An 18,778-nucleotide genomic window follows, 5' to 3' on the forward strand; every position below is an offset into this window, starting at 1 on the left:
TATAACATCAGAAGGAAAGATTTGCAGTGTGATGGGTGAGGCTACAGGGGGGAGTGGAACTAGCTCTAGGTTGATATTGGGTGAACCTATTTAAATCCAGATTCTACCTGGTAATTATAGATCCTTTGTCTCAGTGTCACTTCTAAAATAATGGTTATAATGCGAATTCACAAGGATATGGAGATATCAAGAAAGGTAACATCATAAAGTACCTTCACCTAGAATCTGGCCCACAGCAGATGCTGAGGAAATGCTCCGTGCACCGGTCTTCCTGCCCTGTTGGAGGTGTTTCCATGGAAACTGCCTCTTTTCACCGAAACCCCCTGCTTTTGAGTCTCCCTGACCTTGAGCTTTCATTTCTGACCTGTTACTATGTTCGCCTGTTCCATACAAGGAAGACTGGTCCTGTCACATAACTCGCCTGGTAGAGTTTCAGGGAAAGATATGTAAAGGGAAATAAGATGGTACCTACTTGCCAGTGACACATTGAGGAGCCGGCGAAAAACGCATCGGTGCCAACTAACAACCTCTTCCTCGCTCTCCGTCACAGTCAGCAAAAGGATGTTATTCTGCAGGTTATCTTCTGTTCTTTCTCTTAGTCCCCTGTCTTTTTTCCACAAGGCATGAAGATAGCAGGGATTGTTTTAAGTTCTATGTTTAGTTCAGAGCGTCCAGGTCGGGGGTGTTCTCTTGCCAGGAGAGGAGAGAGATGTGCCTGTCATCACTTACGTTTAACGGCCTATCTCCAGGGCTGGCTGGGAGACTGGCATAGCAGCCAGCATCCATGGGGGGGTGAAAGCAGACCCCAGGTCAGTACAAAGCATTAAGGCTCTCAGCCCCCCAGATGAGGTGTCCCTTATAGGGATGACTGTAAAATGTATCTAGGAAAACATCAGAACACTTAGGCAGCAGTTACAGAGAATCTGTGTGTACAGGCTCCAGGTGGGAGGTGGAAGGGGCTGTGTCCCAGGATCCGATTTGGAGCATGTGTTCACTATTGGAGAAAGCACAGGGAGTGTGGTCTGCAGGTAACATCTGGACCAGTTTCTTCTCCAAATGTCTGTTTAGGTTTATTTCCTTTAGACACTGAAGGGAGGGGGGGGAGAGGGGCAAAGCACTAATCTGAATAATTCTGGAAAATGGTGCTTTGGGTGTTGTGAGTCTAAGGGGCAAAAGGAACTGTCACAAATGCTGCACTCGGGTGAGTGAACGTGTTTCTCGTGGAGGTATGGACTGTCGATCCTGAAACTGCTTGGTGTGTGCTAGGATTAAACACAGGGTAGAGTGATGGAAGAGGAGCCCTGCAGTATTGCACTGCAGTCGCAGGTGGGAGCATGCACTCGTGGTTTTTAAAATATATCTGTATATACAGGTGCGGAGATACAAAAACAGAATAGATGTGTGTGTGCCCGGGCTGTGGCCAGAGTGCATACTGTTCCTTGGCTCTGTCTGCTGAGAGGACCTGGACTCAAAGACACGCCAGCAGGACTGAGCATTCCCGGTGGCCGGGTTTTGGTTTCTAAATACCATCTCCAATAAAGGGAACAAGGCTAGTTATACAGGCAATGTGTGCTTGTCTTAAAACGTAGCTTTATATTCTGTGTGGGGTGTTTTTTTTTTACTTTCTCCATCATAAATGTTGTCCTGAGTGTGAGAAAACATTTCTCAGGACTAAAAGTGCATCCAAATGCAAGAAATGTTTGCGTTAAAGGTAAACAGTAGTAGCCCCTTTATCTATAAGACAAAAAATACACAATTTTAAAACTTGAACAACAGCAGAGACAGGAACGGAGGCTCCGTCGAGGAGAAGTGATTCCGAGCAGAGGCTGGGAGCACAGGAGGGTCCTGGAGGTTTTATGTTGCCACAGAGGCTGCAGGATCCTCACAGGACGTGGAGAGCCCCGCGAGCGCTCAGCAGCTGGAGCAGTCTTAACAACAAAATAAATAATGATGCTATTGGATTATAACCCACAGAATAAAATAAATACCCACGAACCTATATTGACATAGATAAATAACTGAATAACTAACTGGGGGTAAGGGACAGCTCTTCCTTACAGTAAACTCCACTTAATAACTATAGAGGGCATGAGGGAAACGCAAAATGACTGTTAGGCAAATGCCAGGCTGATGATTATTGCAGGTGAGACCCACCGGTGGGTGCTCACGTCGGTGGGAGAAAGTTGGAGGAGAAACGGGGTGTTTGCATAGTCTCGAGGTGTCCCCCAATTATACTCATCAGTTAGAAAGGGAAACATATTACTTTACAGCAGAGAAAACTTGTAGACGGCACCTTAACCAATGATCACAGTTAACATCGTTAGTAATAAGACGTCCCTGCCGTGTACCAATGATATGAGTCGCTAAGAAACAAACATGACTTCTATGGTATTCTTGACAGAAAGACAGATCCTCAGTGTAATCATGAGGAAGCAACAGACAAAACCAAACTGAAAAACATTCCAGAAAATAACTCATCAGTGAGCCTCAAAAGTGTCAAGGTCGCGAGCAACTGAGCAGCTCTCGCCGCTGAGACGAGACCAGAGGGCACAGTGACTAAATGCAGCAGGGACTCGGACCAGGTCCCGGGCCAGAGCAGGCGGAGTGGAAGAGCTGGTGAGGCGGGCGTGAAGCTGCAGGCCGACTGTCCGCGGTGCCCGGCCGGTGTTGACCTGGTCGCCATCACTGCTCCGGTTATGTAAGCTGCTGCGGAGGCCAAGGGTACGCGGGAGCTTGGCTGGCAACTCCTGCTAGAGCCTTATCTGGGCTGCGCAGGGCAGGCGTGGGATTAACCACTCTGAACTCCAGCCTTCAGGCTGGTAAATATTTGTCTTTTTAAACTATGAAATGATTAAGAAAATAGATATTCCAACCTCTACCGGGGGAGGAGGAGAGGGGAGAATTGATGCTACTTGCTCCCTGTTGCTCAGGGTTTCTTGCATCTTTTTAGCAGGTGGATAGGGCGGCACCCTCCCGGATCCCGTCACCTCACAGAATAGCTCCCGAGGTGTGTTGGGACCTTAGAGAGATGTCCCCGGCTAAGCAGGCCGAAAGCTTGGCTGCCCTGTGACTCTCTTTATTTGTCATAATTTTGTATTATCCCAGTGCTTTCACATAAGTTACCACACTCGATTTTCACACCAACCCTAAAATAAGGAGGGAAGATGTCACCACACTGTGTAGAGGACACAGGCTTGGAGACTTCAAGCAGTTTGCCCAACGTGGCAGAGCCAGTGCTGGGGAGAGCAGGCGGGAGACGAGCAAGCTGGCTGCCTGGCTCTGAGGCTCATTCTACCCCACCCTGCCTGGGGTGGAGCAAGATTGCGTCAGGCTTGCCTCTGCCTCTCACCTGCTTGTCCTGGCCCTTTAAAGCCATTTTTACACGTCTCTGCCTGTTTCTGCTAAAAAATTGAAGCCTGGTATTGGCCAGAGCTGGAGGGCAAACCAGAAGTCACATAAGAAATCGTGTTTGCCACTCGCCCTGCACACCGTCTCGTGCCACAGCCTGCAACACGGCTGCAGGTGGGGGCTTCTGGTTTTCTGTTACATTGCCTTTTAGGGAGGGTTCATCCCAGCCATGTTCTGAGTGAGGTTCACAAGCCGTTAAAATCGATCCCATATCAGCGTGTGAGCTTTCCTACTTCCTGCATCTGGGACACAGGGGACTGGTGTAGTCCTCCATCTGGACTCAGCACATACTTAGCAATGAAAAAGCGTATGTGAAATGTAGTCTGAGGCATTGGAGGGAAGCCTGAAGGAAGTCTGCATGAGAAGTGCCAGAACACGAAGATCCTGTGTTCAAAGGAGGGAATCGGGCCGGGCTCGGGGTGCTGCCTCCTGCAGGCTCCGAGCTCCCACGTCTGCGGGGCTGCCTGCCTCTCCACGCTCAGGAGGCTTAACGCTTGCTCCTTGTGGCCCCAAGTCCCGGCAGCGTGGAATCTTAACGTTGCGCGTTCCTGTTTGAAATCCCTAATAAAAGTGGGACGTTTTTGCGGGGCTGTCCTTGTCAGTGTTTTGTTTGGAACGCATCCTATCCTTCAGGGGCCTCCAAAGACTCACCACTCCACCCTCTGAACACTCTGTTGTGAGCTGAAAGGGAGCCAGGACGCGAGGCCCTGTTCTGTCTGGGATGGAGCGGGAGGGACAGTGTGTGTGTTTGTCGTGTTCCCAACGTAGCCAGGTCTTCGAGTCGCCGTCCCACATTGGTCTTATTTGTGTATGTCACAGAAAGGAAATGTATTTTCTGAATTGTTAAGAGTTTGAATATATTTACTATCACCCTTTGGAAGGTTTGGCCCCAGCCTTGTCCTGAGGTTTGTTTTCCATCAGTCTGAGCCTCGAATATAAAGGAGTTTCCACAGTGGCCGGGATGTTACCTGTCATTTTAATGATCAGATGGAGCGACGTTAAATTATGAGACGACCTGGACAACAACCAGGCTTCAGAACCACTTCAATAGAGTGTTAGTGAGCTGCCCAGTGCCCTGGGTGGGGGTAAAAAAAAAAGTAAATAAAGTGTCAGCCAAGCTTTTCAAGACAGATGAGAGAATTACCCAATTCCCTCAGCCTCTTCACTTAAGTCTGAGGCAAAGGTTGGCTGAAAAATTTAAAAACTAAGCAGTTTATGTTCAACTGGGTGGATTTCATTCATTTGGGAGAGGCCAGCAACCCAAAAGCGAGTCTGTAGTGTCTGTCATGTAGCTGGTTTATCCTGCATGCTGCTACCCACAGATGCCGCAAAAAGTTTTGTTCAGTTGGCCTCTGTTTTAAGTAATTTATTCAGAATAACAATAGCAGTTGCTATCACTTATTGGCTGTCTTTGTAGCGTTTTTGTGTGCCTGACTTACTCTCGTGTAGATCGTCTCCTTTAATCTTTTCAAAAGGCCTAAGCTGGGTACCATTACTGCCCCATTTTACAGATGACTGAGCAGAGGCTTCGGCGGTCTCCCCTGAGACCGTGCCCCTGTGGAGCGGACTGAAGCCCTGCATCCACCCGCAGCGTGTGCTCTCACCAGCATACTCCGTGGTCTCTGTCACCGAGCTCAGTCCGTCCAGGCGACATGGTCCGTTGATGACAGGTCTACCGGGTGATCCCCTGAGAACAGAGAGCGAATCATGTGCCGTTGCCTCGCGAGACAGTGGAAGAAACTGAGTTTTTTGATGTGGGTGTTGAGCGTCCACATGACATCATTGTAGGCACTTTGGAAGTAAGCTCCTGGAAGTTAGGTAGAGAGGGAGGTGGGCAGTCATCAGGAGGTAAGACTGCTTATTTGTATGCAAACTGATTGCTGTTCGTTATGGCCCCGGATGAGCCTGTTCCCCTTTAAGGGAGGGATACCCATGTGCCGCTCATAAGAGACCAGAGACTACATCAAAGAATCCTGCAGCGACTGAACCGGAGTGTCCTGGGAGGTTGTTAAGGATCATTTCACCGAGGGGAAAATTTTTACAGATAAAACTAGCAGATGGGGCTGTTCATTTGTCTCTTCTAAAGGTATCTGAAGGGGGTACAACAGGAATCCTTCCAGTTCAACCATTTATAGGGAGACAGATTCAGCCAGGATGCTGAGATAATTGGGGACTTTTAAAGTTTTATGAGCTGAGGGTTTCCACAAAAATCACTGCTACCCGCGGTTCAGTAACTTGGAGGGTTAGAGGTTTCACCTCCTCTGCCCTGGGAACCGTGTCACTCAGAGCAGAACCTGTGGGAAGAGGGAAGACTGTTGTCAACACTGGCGAGTAGCCGTTCCTTCGGGCTCTTTCCTGCAGCCAGACATTGGCCACAGCCTGCGGAGAAAGTGTTTGCCTACCCTACTGAAAGGTGTGTGTGTGAGCAAGACCTCAGTTCTAAAATGACCATTTGCGCCCGGCTGGCATGGCTCAGCGGTTGAGCATCGACCCATGAATCAGGAGGGTCACGGTTCGATTCCTGGTCAGGGCACAGGCCTGGGTTGTGGGCTCCATCCCCAGTGGGGGGCGTGCAGGAGGCAGCCGATCAGTGACTCTCATCATTGATGTTTCTCTCTCTCTCTTCCTCTCCCTTCCTCTCTCAGAAATCGATAAAAACATATTAAAAATGACCATTTGGGGCCAAGATATTGGTATTCATTTAGGGGGAAAGACTATATAGAGCACATTAGTTTAAAAAATCAGTAGTTTTCTGGTGGATTTAGATGATAGTAGGGTAAGTTCTCGCTGGCAGAATGGAAGGTCCCTGCTTGCCCCGAGCCTCTAATTTATTTCCATAAGCATCACGGCCCTGGTACATTAAGCCCATTTTCTTGTACGTGAAAAGCCACTTTACCCAGTCTGTAGAACAGGTTTGCTTTATGGCCTGTCTAGTTGTTTCTCTGATGACAAATAGATATCAAATAAAGAACCAGTTGTTGCAGCTTCCTCAGAGGCTTTGGCAAGATCTCCTTCCCCAGCAGCCCAGCTGACACTCAGGGCCCAGCTGACAGATGGCTGGTTTTGTTTTCATGAGTTAGAAGTGCCACCTGCCAGGAGGGTGTGTCCTGGTTTAGGGACGCGGGAGCTTTACTGGTTCCAGAATGATGACAGTCACTAACATTTATATGATATTCTGAGCTTCCCAAAATCGTTGATAGGATCTCATTTTATCCTTATGGTGTCTTTTTAAAAAAATACAAGCCATAGTATACATAAGATACACTGTTTCTGTTTGAATTTAAACACACAGACACACAGACACAGACACACAGCCCGATTTCCAGAAGTATTCACTATCAATTTCTTAGTGGATTAATATCCTCTTATTTTTCTTTCCATATTTCCTCTTTTTTGTCATCTCTGGACAGTTGTTCCACACCCGTTCAGACCCAGAGCCTACCAGAGGCCTTTGCGGCACACCATGATCATTTGTCCTTTATATTTTCTTTTTCATAAGATTTGATGTAAAATTGTGACTCCTCTTGTGTCTCCTCGGTTTTCCCACCCACTCTCAACCTCTTTTTCCCTCGCCAAATGTTGACCCAAAGCCTTTGAGTCAAGCACAGCAGGGTCAGGGGTCAGAAAGGCCTCTCAGACACGGGCGGGTTTGGGGGAAAAAGTAGTTCAGGCCGAGATGGAGGGAAAGGGGTTCCTGTCCCGGAGGCACCGAGGTGAGGACGGCGGGGTGGGTTCTGGGAACCTGCGTAGGCCGGTGAGGAGGTGCCCGCGGGGAGGCTGGGGAGAGGCCAGAGTGAAGGCCAGGCCAGGTCAGAGTGGGGGAACTTCGGCCTCTCCCTGAGAAGCCCACGGAGCCATCGCAGGCCTTTAGGAGGAGAGTGTGATACGGTCCCTGTCCTCTTTTCATGTTTACACCTGGTTTCTACAAAAATTGATATATTTTTTGATGAGTCTGATGATTACAAGGTCACGCTGACATGGTCAGTGTCCCTGAGCACCTTGGTCCCTTTAGTTTCTATTTCTACTCACCTGACATGCTGCTCATTTCAATTTCGTTCAGTTCAGTAGACATTCATATGGGGCATCTGAAGCCTTCAGGAGCTGACCTGGTGCATTATAATTTACATGGACTTACAGAGGACGTGGGGATTAGGTCATCAAAGATGTTTTCGAAATAAGCTCAGTAAACATCGTTCCCAGTTCTCGAGTTGCCTTGTGGAGCAGGTCCTGATAGGACCGCGTGGTGCTGTCCATCCTGCTGGTGGGAGCGCCGCGCCCCACCTGCTCCTGCCTTGTTTTCAGAGCTTCATTGTACACAGACACCTTCACCCCCCCCCCCATGTTTATAAAGACTCGGTTTGCAAAAGGGCAGCTCGGGGTGTATGGGGGGGGGCGAGAAAAGGAAGTGTGGGGAGCTTTGCTGCCCTCCACCCCCAAAGGAAGCGAGGGAAGGCTCCTCCAAGTTGTTTTCCAGTTGGAAGCGAGTCCTAGAACCAGAGCTTGGACGAAACCTGGCTTTTTATTGCCAGAATAGAGCAGAAGATGGAAATGGAAGTAAATGTAATTCAAAGCAATGGTAAACTTTGAGGATGGCCTGCCTTCTCTGGAATTGGAGATTTATGCTGGTAAAGTGTCAGGGAGGAGTTTGAAATGTTTATGTTACCGGAGTGTGAAAAACACCATCCAGTTGTTTATCTTATCTCTCTTGGGCTTGCTGTTAACACGTTTCGATTCGAAGTAGCCTGGGAGAAAGAAACCGCTCCCGGCCATAACTCGGCGCCCCAGTGGAAATGAGATGGGCCTTTTCCCCGCATCCTGAGCAGCTTCCCAGGCAGACAGATGTCTCTGCACCTTCCTCTGCAGTTCCCTCACCCACAAGTAACGCTTATCAAGCGCTGGAATTACAAGTGCTCTGTTACTTCCTTCTAACTTTAGCTCCTACAAAAAATTACTGCAGGGATCTTATTTCCCTTCTGGGCTGCACATCCTGCTGTTGTACCTGTTCGGTCTCACAGATGCTCTGTGTGTTCTCACCCCACAGGGTTCATTTCTTACAGACGTGTGTCAGCTAAAGCAGGGGCTTCCCGAGAACCTGGGTTCACAGAGCAACCAGGCATGCACGCCGTGTGTGCATGGGGCAGTAAGTCCTATACGGCGTTCCTGCATTCTGCTGCAGTGACTTCCCTGCCTCCCCGTGGGAGAGCAGATAACACCGTGTGAACCACAGAGAGGATTTCGGTTCCCGTTGCCTCTGATCTCTTAGCCTAAATTCATTCATTCAAGTCAACAAGTAATGATTGTGTGCCTACTGTGCGCCACGGGCCATTCTAGGGCTTGGGATACAGCAGCAGACGAAAGAGTCAAGGATCCCTGCCAATCTGGAGCCCTTATTCTAGCAGGGGGCGCCCGTAACAGCAGCATGATGAATTACTGAGCTACGGAGTATGTTAAAAAACAGCAAGTGTTGGTGTCAAAAGGGGATACTTTGGAAAAAGCAAAAAACTGTTGAAAAGGGGCAGTTGCAAGATGATAACTTTAAATTGGGCTGTTGAGGAGGCTCCTTTTGAGCAAAGACTTGGAGAAGGTGAGGGATTTATCTGTGAAGAGGTGAGAGACATATGTGCCGCAGGTAAAGAGAGTGGGCCCAGCAGGTGCCAGGAACAGCAAGGAGGCCGGTGAGGCCGAGGGGTCCGACTTCTGCTCTTTCTCCGGGTGAAATGGGAGGACCATCTTGACCAGAGGAGTGATGTGCTCTTGCCTTACCTTCCGGAAGGATCCCTGGCTGCTGTATTGAGCATAGTCGGTAGGGAGGTGGGGTGGGGTCAAAGGTAGAAGTGGGAAGTCAGACCAAAGGTTACTCAGGTGAGTAATTTAGCAGTAATTCAGACAGGAGATGCTGGCGGATTTTACCAGAGTGGTAGTAGTGGTGAAGGTGGTGAGAAGCAGTCTGATTCGGGGTATATTTTAAGTGTAGAGACAGTAGGCTTTCCTAACACAGTGGCCTTGATATGTGAGAGGAGGAAGAAGGGAGTCCAGAGCGACCCCAAGAGCTTTGGGTCAAGCCACCAGAAGGATGGAGTTGAGATGGGAAAGGCTGTGGGGTGGACAGGTTGGTGGGGAAGATCACCAGGAGGGCAGTTTGGGACACGCTGAGTTTGGGATGCTGTTGGATATCCACGCGGAGGTATTGAGTAAGTACGTAGTTTGATCTATGAGTCTGAAGGTCAGGAGAGAAAGCTGGGCTGAGGTGGTAAAATTAGGAGTTGCCAGCGTGAAAATGTTACTTAAACCCCGAGGCTGGATCAGTCACCAAGGAAGTGAGTTTAGAAAGGGGGTGCGGGTCAATACTGAGTGCCGGACGTTCTGACTTCTAGAACACAGCATGAACTACTTTGCCAGAGTGGACGAGTTACGTTCTTTGAGAAACAAGGTAGACAGAACCCAGGAGCTGGGTGGCGTTTCCCAGGTTTAGTGCCTGCACCTCCGTGGGCTGCCCCAGCTCGTGGTCCGGGGAGGGTGTGTAGAACACTCGTCACAGACACCTGTCTCCTCGGGTTTGCGCATTCCTCAGCAAGCATATATTAAGCACCTACTCTCAGCATAAGAGAAAAAAAACTTAACTGCTTCTCTTTATGTGTTTACTTTGCTGTGGGAAGCTTATTTGTTTACCACGCAGGCTATGGAACCATCTGGAAACTAAAATAGAAAGGACCATACATGTGGCCACAATACTTTACTATTTTTAAGGGATCCTTAAACTTTCTCCATCACTAGAGATGAGGTCCGGACTAAATGCCTCTTTGTCGAGCATTGGTTCTTAGAGCGCTGGCGAGCGGCCGCCCGGACCCCTCGCTAAGAATCCCGCCCTTTTCCGGGAGCACTTGCCAACACCCATAAAGTATCCACCAGAGAATTAAAGTCATGTAAAAATAATTGGCATTTGCTTCCTTCGAGGCATACATTTAATGCGTAGCTTTATCCCCGCCGTGGCCGCCCCCTGTGCTTAGCAACCTAGGTCAGCAGACTTCCTCTCCAAGGTCATCCGCTGGCCATGCAGTTTCCCATGGGAAAGCGAACCAGCACCGCGTCACCCTCTTATCTTAACGCTCCATCCATTTGTGTCGCGCCGTCTGGTGGGTTTGGGTTTCCCAGTAGTAGTGGCGCTGCTGGCCAGTAGGAAACAATGAATGGGACTGCGCGTCTGACCGTCATGGTCGTCATCTGAGCCCTTTAAAAATTCCTCCTGGGATCTCAGAGGAGTGGGGACCTATGATAGCAGGTTATCAGTGATTTCATCTTGAATGTGCACACACTTTTCAAGTGGGTTATTTTAATGCCCCGTTGACAGTTTGGGTTTTGCAGGAAACATCCTACCGCTGGTCTGCTCACCCTGTCCTCAGCTTTACCGGAGCGTGTTTTTAGGGTGTCAAATAGAAATTTATGCTGTCCTCGGGGCGTGTGGCCTCGTGGCTGTAACTGTAATGACTAATGCGTGTTGGGGTTAGTGCTGAAAATAATAGCTAATGTTTATGGGGGGCTTACTCTGTGATAACCGTAGTGCTAGCATTAGCTCATTTCACCTTCATCTCTCATAAAGTAAATGCTGCATGTTCTGCTTTGTAGAGGAAAGGAAACTAACGCCCAGGCTTCCGTGACTTTGCTTAGGACACAGTGATACTCGCCACGCCTGCCCCCTTTCAGGATGTCCTGTGATCAGTGGGCTAGTTTATCATCTTGTGTACATTTCCCTTTTCTTCCAAATGTGACATTGTTCAATGTGCTATTCTGGAAATATATCATTAGGTAATGTAAGAGTTGCTTTAAAATAAGCCCTGGGTATTTATTGAGGTTTCTCGTCACACGTGAGAGAAGATGCTGAGGCAGGATCTCTCCGGATGGCTGTGTTCCCTCTTTCCCCTCAACCCGGTTATAACCAGAGTCACCCAGCTGAACTCCCGGTTTCATAATCACCACCTAGACACTGTCATTACCGAAAACAGCGCAGTTTGGTTGAGATGATGGCTTCCAGTTGGGTTGTGGGAAGAAACTCGAGTTGAAGACATGTTGCCAGGACCGTTGGGGAATTAATAGCCGCTCCACGCGAGAGGGAGGCCGTGACAAACACCCGCTCTCTCATTGTATGGAGTCCGGGCAAAGGAGAGTTATGTTCTTACTATTTCATTTTTTTCTTGGAAATGATTATTTCAGGGCGATTGGCTTCCCTTCTTTCTCAGCTGTAGCTGTAATGTTTTATTTGTATGTGTGTGCTTTTGAGAGAGAGCTGGTCTCTGAAGAGGGAGTTGGAAAGTATTTCAAATGGAAATGTCTTAAAATTGTCTCTTTCCAGTTATACATTGGATTTCCTTAGGACTGAGGAACAAAATGGGAATTAAAAACCACACCAGCTTCTCTTTGAAAAGAAGACACTGTACTGACCAGTCTTGAAAAGAGCTGGTCAAAGGCAGTAGATCTCGCATTTTGCTCCAGACGTGGACCGACTGGCAGGGAAAAGCGAGTGTTAACTTTCCCTGCTTCCCCCCCTTCCCTCCACGGTGCCCACACTTCTGTGTCTGTTTGGAAGACTTAATGGCCTTGCTAACAGGTGGGACAATTGTGATGAGAGACTCTAACCAAATAGTGACTAGTACTGTTTCGTCTTTAAGTTCTGTGTTTCTGTTCTTCCTGGGTGTGCCTTTCTAAGAGCTCCAGGTTAAAACTAAATGTGTCAGAAAAACAGATGTAATGCAGACAGATAGGTTGGTCCTCATTCCCTTCAGTGAACCACGCTTTGAGTTCCTGAGCAAAATTTTCCGGTACCTTCTCTCCGCATCAAACGAAGCTGTGCCGACCCAGCTCCCCCTCCGAGTTTTGTTGCATCGTAAGTGGTTAACCCTCCCTGGGGCCGGACAACAGCTCACCTACATATGGTAGGGGGTCGTGCACTGACACTGCGGACGGATCACTCTTGCCAGCAATTAATTGGGGAATTCGCTTTATGAAGCCCTGTTTACAGACGGACATCTGGAGAAATTCTTACCCTGGACCCAGTCCAGCCTGTTGGATTTATGGACTGCGCTTGCTTTCTGTAAATAGGACTCTCTTCGTGCTCGCTCAATTCTGTTTACATAATTATCAGAGGATGCAAACAGCTACGTCCCTGTGTTTCTTAATCCTCTGAACCAAGTGGACCTAAGTTCCAAGCGTGGTCCAGTTCAGAGTGCGTGGACACCTACCATCGTCCGAGCTGCGGGAACATCTCCATGCCAGGAGCACCCTGCTCGCTGAAATCCAGACTCTCCAGCTGGAGCCCTCCCCCCAGGGGACTTAGTATTCAGCCTTTATGGGGAGTTTAAGACTTGTTGCGACACATGCTAGACCTCTTAAAATATATTAGACTCCCTTTTAGTCACACACTTGGTCTCTGCGGCGAGGTGTGAGATGGAAACATTTTCAAACGTAGGTGCGTGCAGAGTCTTGAACACATTTTGAGTGCTCGCCGTGGGGGGGTGTGGGGATCAAGGTTCGTTTCCAGGCAGCGGAGCTGAGCTCCCGAACATTTCACAGGGCGTCCCGTTGGACACCATCGCAGTGACCTTCACCTGCTTCTCCGTGGTTGAGCACTATTATCTCTGTCGCTAGGGATGAGCTACCGTCAGTGAGGTCAGCGTGGAGGAGGGGAGGAAAGCTGTTGACTGGGGGGAGGGGAGGGGAAGGGAGGGAGACGGGGGGAGGGAGAGACAGAGCATAAGAAAACTTTTTCAAATGACTATATTTACAGGAACTTTTTAACTACTCATAGTCTCTTGGGGAAGTCCTTCGTGTTTAAGACGGTGAAATATTCTTTTCAAAGCACCCATTCCCCACACTTCACATGAACTAGAAACCTTTGAAATGGAGTCTGAATGTTAACCTCAAAAAACACTTTATCCATCAAGTAAGTCCTGATTAAAAGGATCACTGGTGTAGGTTTTGAGGTTTCTGCTGTTTCTAATTCTCAGTGGCAGTTCAGGCCCGTGAGCCCAAGACTCTTGGGTTGGCAAGTCCGAGCAAGGGCTGCGGCCCTCCCTGTCCCTGGTTCTCAGTGTCTCCTGGCTTCATTCCTCTCAAATACACGAAGAGAAAAGAACCGATTTCTCCTTCCCGAGGACAGGATTTGTACCCAGGCGCCCAGTTGATTGCCAAGGTCACTGTGGCAAGAAAAGAAATCAGCAAAGTTCTAAAATATGCCCGAAGAATAGCTTGCCAACCCTCCGGATTTTCTGTATCATTGAAAGGAAGTACTAATCAGTACAAGCGAATCCACTGAGATTTTTCTGGAAAAAGAGGTGTGTTCTTGAGAAAGCTCTACTGGTTTGGGAAGCCGGAGAACCAGGCACTAGCTCTGGGACTTTAGGGCCATCAGCTACCCTCTACGAGCCCCTGTTTTGCTATCTACTAAATGAAGGAACTTAAACTAAAAGCTGAAGTTCTTGGATCCCATAGAAATGGTGCGGAAAGTGCACCTATGCTGAGAAAATGTATAAAGGCGGAGAGGGTCCAATGTACCGTATGCTAAGCCTTGTGCTGGATGCCCATGGTCTTGCAATCCTTATGAAAGGCCTCAGTAAGACCCCATTTTACAGATGAAAGGCCTCAGACCCCCATTTTACAGATGGGGCAACTGGTAACCCGCCCTGGGTCCTGCAGCCAGATCCAGCCTGGGCCACAACCGGGAACTGCGCAGCCGTCGAGCTTCGCTGGTGATCTCCTTCCCCTGTAGTGGCCTCTCTAGTCATTGCCCACTTGGCTTTCCCTTTTGATAGAGGAGGAGCACCTGGAGACAGTCCTAAAACAGTGGGGACCCTCAGAATTTATGAAAAGAAACTGTTAAAATTTCCCCACAGTCTAATCATGAGAAAAAACACCAGACAAATTTCAGTCGAAGGGCATTCTGAACATGCCCCTGCCAGCACTCAGAACCGGCCAGGCCCTCAGAAACAAGGGAAGTCTCAGACTCCGTCACCCCAAGACCAGCCGGAGGAGGCATGGCGGCTACTGCCACAAGTCACTGAACTTGTGGGAGCTTCGTTTTCTTCTCTGTAAACTGAGAATAGCAGCACCTATTTCATGGTGTGGTTTGTAGGAACTAAATGAGAAAGCGTGGGCAGAGTTTCTAGCATTTAGAAAGTGCCTAATAATGATAGTTATTGTTACCATCATCTTTGGGCTTGGGAAAGAGATGAAAAATAAGCCTGGTAAAACCTGTATGGTTTTGTGAACCAATAAATTCAATTTAAAAAACACAGCCAAACAAGCCTGGCTCCTCTGGATGGGCCCTTGCCATTTGCAGGGACAGCTGGGCTATTGCAGTCATTGCCTGATGGGTGATTCTAACACTTCCTGCCGGGAGCCCCTGAGGCTACAACTAATTCTTATTTTATGCGCATGGAAACGTGATTCTTTCCAGTTTTCCTCGGCATCCATTTCTTTTTCAGAGATGACACGGAGGGATGAATGGTAAGGTGTATTTTCCTGAGACCTGGGGTCCTGCCGTTTCCCTCCCACTTGAATTATGTTTTTTACAAATCAATGCTATCGATCCCCCGTCTTTCTGCATAAACCCCCTCACTGTAAAGTCCAACTTGAGTGTGGAGGCTTTGGACTCGGTGTATGAGAAACCTCAGGAAAAAAATCACACTTCATTAACAAGAATGGCTTGGGGAAAAAACCTGTGCAGTGTACAGCATGTTAGTGTGTGTCCAGGAAATGGTGGCAGATGGTAAAATCAAGTTGTAGACGCCGCCAGGAAATCCTCACCTGAGTTTCCCATGCAAGCTTCCGGTGGGTGAAATCAGGTGAGTTATGCCCACTGTAGTGCCAGCTCATACTCCAGCCCCTGGGAGTTGACTCGGAATTGAAAGCTCCCACAGTGCGGCTCCTGGCTTTGCTGCTGAATTATGAGGTGTCTGGATCTGAGCTGGGAAGTGCTGGGATTGAGGGATAGAATCTAATTCCAGAGAAATAGCCCACGGTCACCCGCAGCCTTCCTCGTTGCTCCAGGAAGGCTTATTTCCCTCACGATCAGCTGGCTTTGTTTTTGTAGTTTCCGATGCTCTGGTATAAAGGGGATTCCTGCCGTTCCCGTATGGATATCACATGTTCTGTAGGCTTTGTCTTCCCTGACCTCATAAAGGATCAGCATGGGACATGCCCAACACCGGCCAGGCTGATTGGTACATTTTTTTAACCTGTGATTGTCACGTGAAGAGGCAGGTTTTCCAGTACGTTGCTTAAAACATTGTATTTTTCCACCAGGTGGCTGTGCTCCGATCCCAGAGTCAGACCTAGAAGAAAGATCAGTAGAACAAGACTCCGCTGAACTGTTCAGCAGCCACAAGCACCTCATTGCAGAGATGCCCCTGCCTGGTAAGAGAATGGGTGGCCTTCGCAGGTGACAGGTCCTGGCCTCCAGCCGCACGGGCCAGCCTTGTCATAGCAGAGGACGTTTCACAAAGCCGCTTGCTTTCCCAGCTCCTTGCTGCTTCCCCTCAGCTTTGCTGCAGCCCAGTTCGATCACTTGTGTGCTCCTTTCAACATTCAGACCTTTTCCTCTCTTACTCTCTTTTTTCTAGAAGTCTCACCCCTCCAAGGAGTCTCGGAGTAGCTCACGTAGAGGTGTCCGGTTGAGGGGAAGATGGCTTTCCCCAGACTGATGCTGTGAGGACCCCGTGCCCGGCACAGATGTAGGGCTGGCCCAGGCGCTCCATCTAGCTCACCTGTCTGGAGGGGACACTGTGTAGAGATGGGGACCGGGACTTTTTATTTTGCTAGGAGGACTCGTAGCACCACGGGCAAGTCCTTTGAAACTTCTCAGCAGGAAAGGATGTTGCTGCGGCTTGGTCCTCTGTACATTGGTCCAGCCACGGGATACGGTGAGATGACATCTTTCGGGGACAGACTTTATAACGCAGAGACCTAGATCCAAAATAATTTGATACCCATTATTTTTCACAGAATTCTTATACAGCACATGTATCAAGTTTAATAAAACATCTCATTGTCAAACAATATCTTGGATTTGATTTATAATCAGAAGCTTATTTAGGTGATTTTTCTACATATTCTTTTCAAAGGAAAGAAATGGAAAGGAACTGAAAACGCTGCTACTCCATGGTAAGACCCAAATGGGATTGTTTTATAAGTAAAAGAATCCACAGAACTTTCATATGGTTTACTCTATTAGGCCAAAAGTAAGAGGTAAGTTTTCTTGTATTGTGTGTGAAAACATTTTAAGGAAGGGAGTACAGTAACATCTTCTTCATGACCCCAGCGGGTGATACCTTTTAAAAATACAGGTTAAAAAGGGATTCACACTTTATTACAATTAAAATGTATTGTTTTCAGCCTGGCCGGGTGTGGCTCAGCGGTTGAGCATCGACCTAGGACCCAGGAGATCAAGGTTTGATTCCCCATCAGGGCACATGCCCGGGTTGCAGGGTCCATCCCCAGCAGGGGGCGTGCAGGAGGCAGCCCATCAATGATGCAGCTCATCATTGATGTTTCTCTCTCTCTCCCTCTCCCTTCCTCTCTCTGAAATCAATAAAGATATATATATACATATTTTAAAAGTAAGGTTTTCGTATGCAAGAAGTAAAAGAGACTTCACCCGTTTCAAGTTAAAAATACAGTTGCAAGACCTATTCATTTAAACAACAGTGTGTTTGCTGGTTTTGAAATGCCTCTCGGTCAGTACAGGGGAAATGGTTCATGGTTTTTCTTTTGTGAAATGCCAAAGGCTGCAGAGGATGTATTATTTATTATTTCTAGCCTTTTTTTAGGACATGCAGCAGAATATGTAATATTTTTAATGGTTAAGTGTGGGAGCGGGCAACTTCTAGATTTTGGGTCAGAGTCAGCCATAGGTTAATGTCACCCAGCAGTGGGGACCAGTAGGTGTCACGGCTGTCTGTGTGCCTGTTGTTGCAAAAACATGAAAAGACTGCGGGGATCCTGGGTGGCAGGGGCTATGGATGTCTGTGCTGGTGGCAGAGGCTGCTGGGATTCCCCTAATCTTTTCTTCATGAAGGGAAATTGTGGTCCAGGGATTCTCTCTTGGCAACAAGCTGTGCAGATAAAATGCTTCCTACAAGTTTCTATGCAGCCATCCTCAGTTGTGCTCAATGGGATTTTTGCGGCATCTCTCAGAGCTATTTCAATTCATAAGTAGTTGTCAAAATGCTGTTTCTATGGGGGATGAAGGTTGGGACCTCCTAGTCTACATCACTCTCAAGGGAAACCACTCCTATTTAATTTTTTAAATTTTATTTTACAGAATGTATCAGCCAGTAGTAGAAAAAGAAAAGATATAAAATGCATGTGGATTAGAAAGGAAGATACAAAATTGTCATTATTTGCAGATATTATGATTGTCTATATAGGAAACTCCCCACCCAAATTACAGATAAAATACACATAAACTATTTTAATCATTAAGAGTTAACAGGTTTGCTTGGCACCAAACCAATATATGCACAAGTGAATTTTATGTCTCTGCCATAGCAATTGGAAGTTAGAAATTTTAACACTAAAGATAGCACTTAAAATAGCAATAAAAATATAAAATGCCTACAGGGGAAATCTCACAAAATATGTGTAAGCCTTTTATGTAGAAATGCATAAAATTTAAATTAGTGGGGAAAGAGAACATGTTCTTGAATGAGAAAACTCAAAATAGTAAAGATTATAGATTTTAATGCTATTCCAATAAAAAAATCCAGACAGGGCTTTTCATGGTCCTTGATGATCTGATTCTAAAATTTACATGGAAGAGTAAAAAAATAGTCACTCCTGAGAACTTGCTCTACCAAATGCCAGGTCTAACTGTAAAGCTGTGAGGCAGTGTGGAATTAATGCAGGTTATACTAATAGGCCAACGTAGCATAACAATGCGTCCAGAAACAGAAACGTCCAATTATGACAGAGCTAATATTGCAGAACAGTGGGTAAGGAATGGACTTTTCAGTAAATGCTGTTGAGGCTATTGAAAGACCATATTGGGGAAAATGGAATTATTGAAGTATTACTCATACTCCAACATACAAAAAATCATTTTAAGTTGGATTAAATATTTAAATGCCAAAGGAAAATATACATATATATGTATACACACACACATATATGGCAGAAAAACATGTAAGAGAATGTCTTTATGGGTCCAGTGTAGTGAGGGATTCTTAATTTAAAAATTCACAATCATAAAGGAAACTACTGCTAAATTGGATTGACTTATAATTAAGAATTTATAGTAATCAAAATTACCATAAAGTACAAATCATCTCATAAAGTGAGAGAAAATATTTCCAAATCATGTAAATAGTGAAGGATTATTATC

General features: G+C 47.3%; 1 protein-coding gene across 9 annotated transcripts in view; it reads left to right on the forward strand.

Annotated features, from left to right (window-relative positions):
* The window catches only part of BBS9 (Bardet-Biedl syndrome 9), a 288,769-nt gene extending 271,030 nt beyond the window's left edge, over window positions 1-17,739 (forward strand). For 8 of the 9 annotated variants that reach the window (XM_081146598.1, XM_081146596.1, XM_081146599.1 and 5 more), the window contains 2 exons: window positions 15,703-15,813; window positions 16,020-16,453. In XM_081146598.1, the coding sequence (XP_081002724.1) occupies window positions 15,703-15,813; window positions 16,020-16,051 (143 nt within the window). In that variant the 3' untranslated portion in view covers window positions 16,052-16,453. Of the gene's footprint in view, window positions 1-15,702; window positions 15,814-16,019 lie in introns of all 9 variants that reach the window. The other variant, XM_081146601.1, reaches the window with a different exon arrangement.
* Window positions 17,740-18,778: the final 1,039 nt, after the last annotated feature.

This window comes from Miniopterus schreibersii, assembly GCF_964146895.1.
Source record: "Miniopterus schreibersii genome assembly, chromosome: 9".
In the NCBI taxonomy this organism is placed as follows: domain Eukaryota; kingdom Metazoa; phylum Chordata; class Mammalia; order Chiroptera; family Miniopteridae; genus Miniopterus; species Miniopterus schreibersii.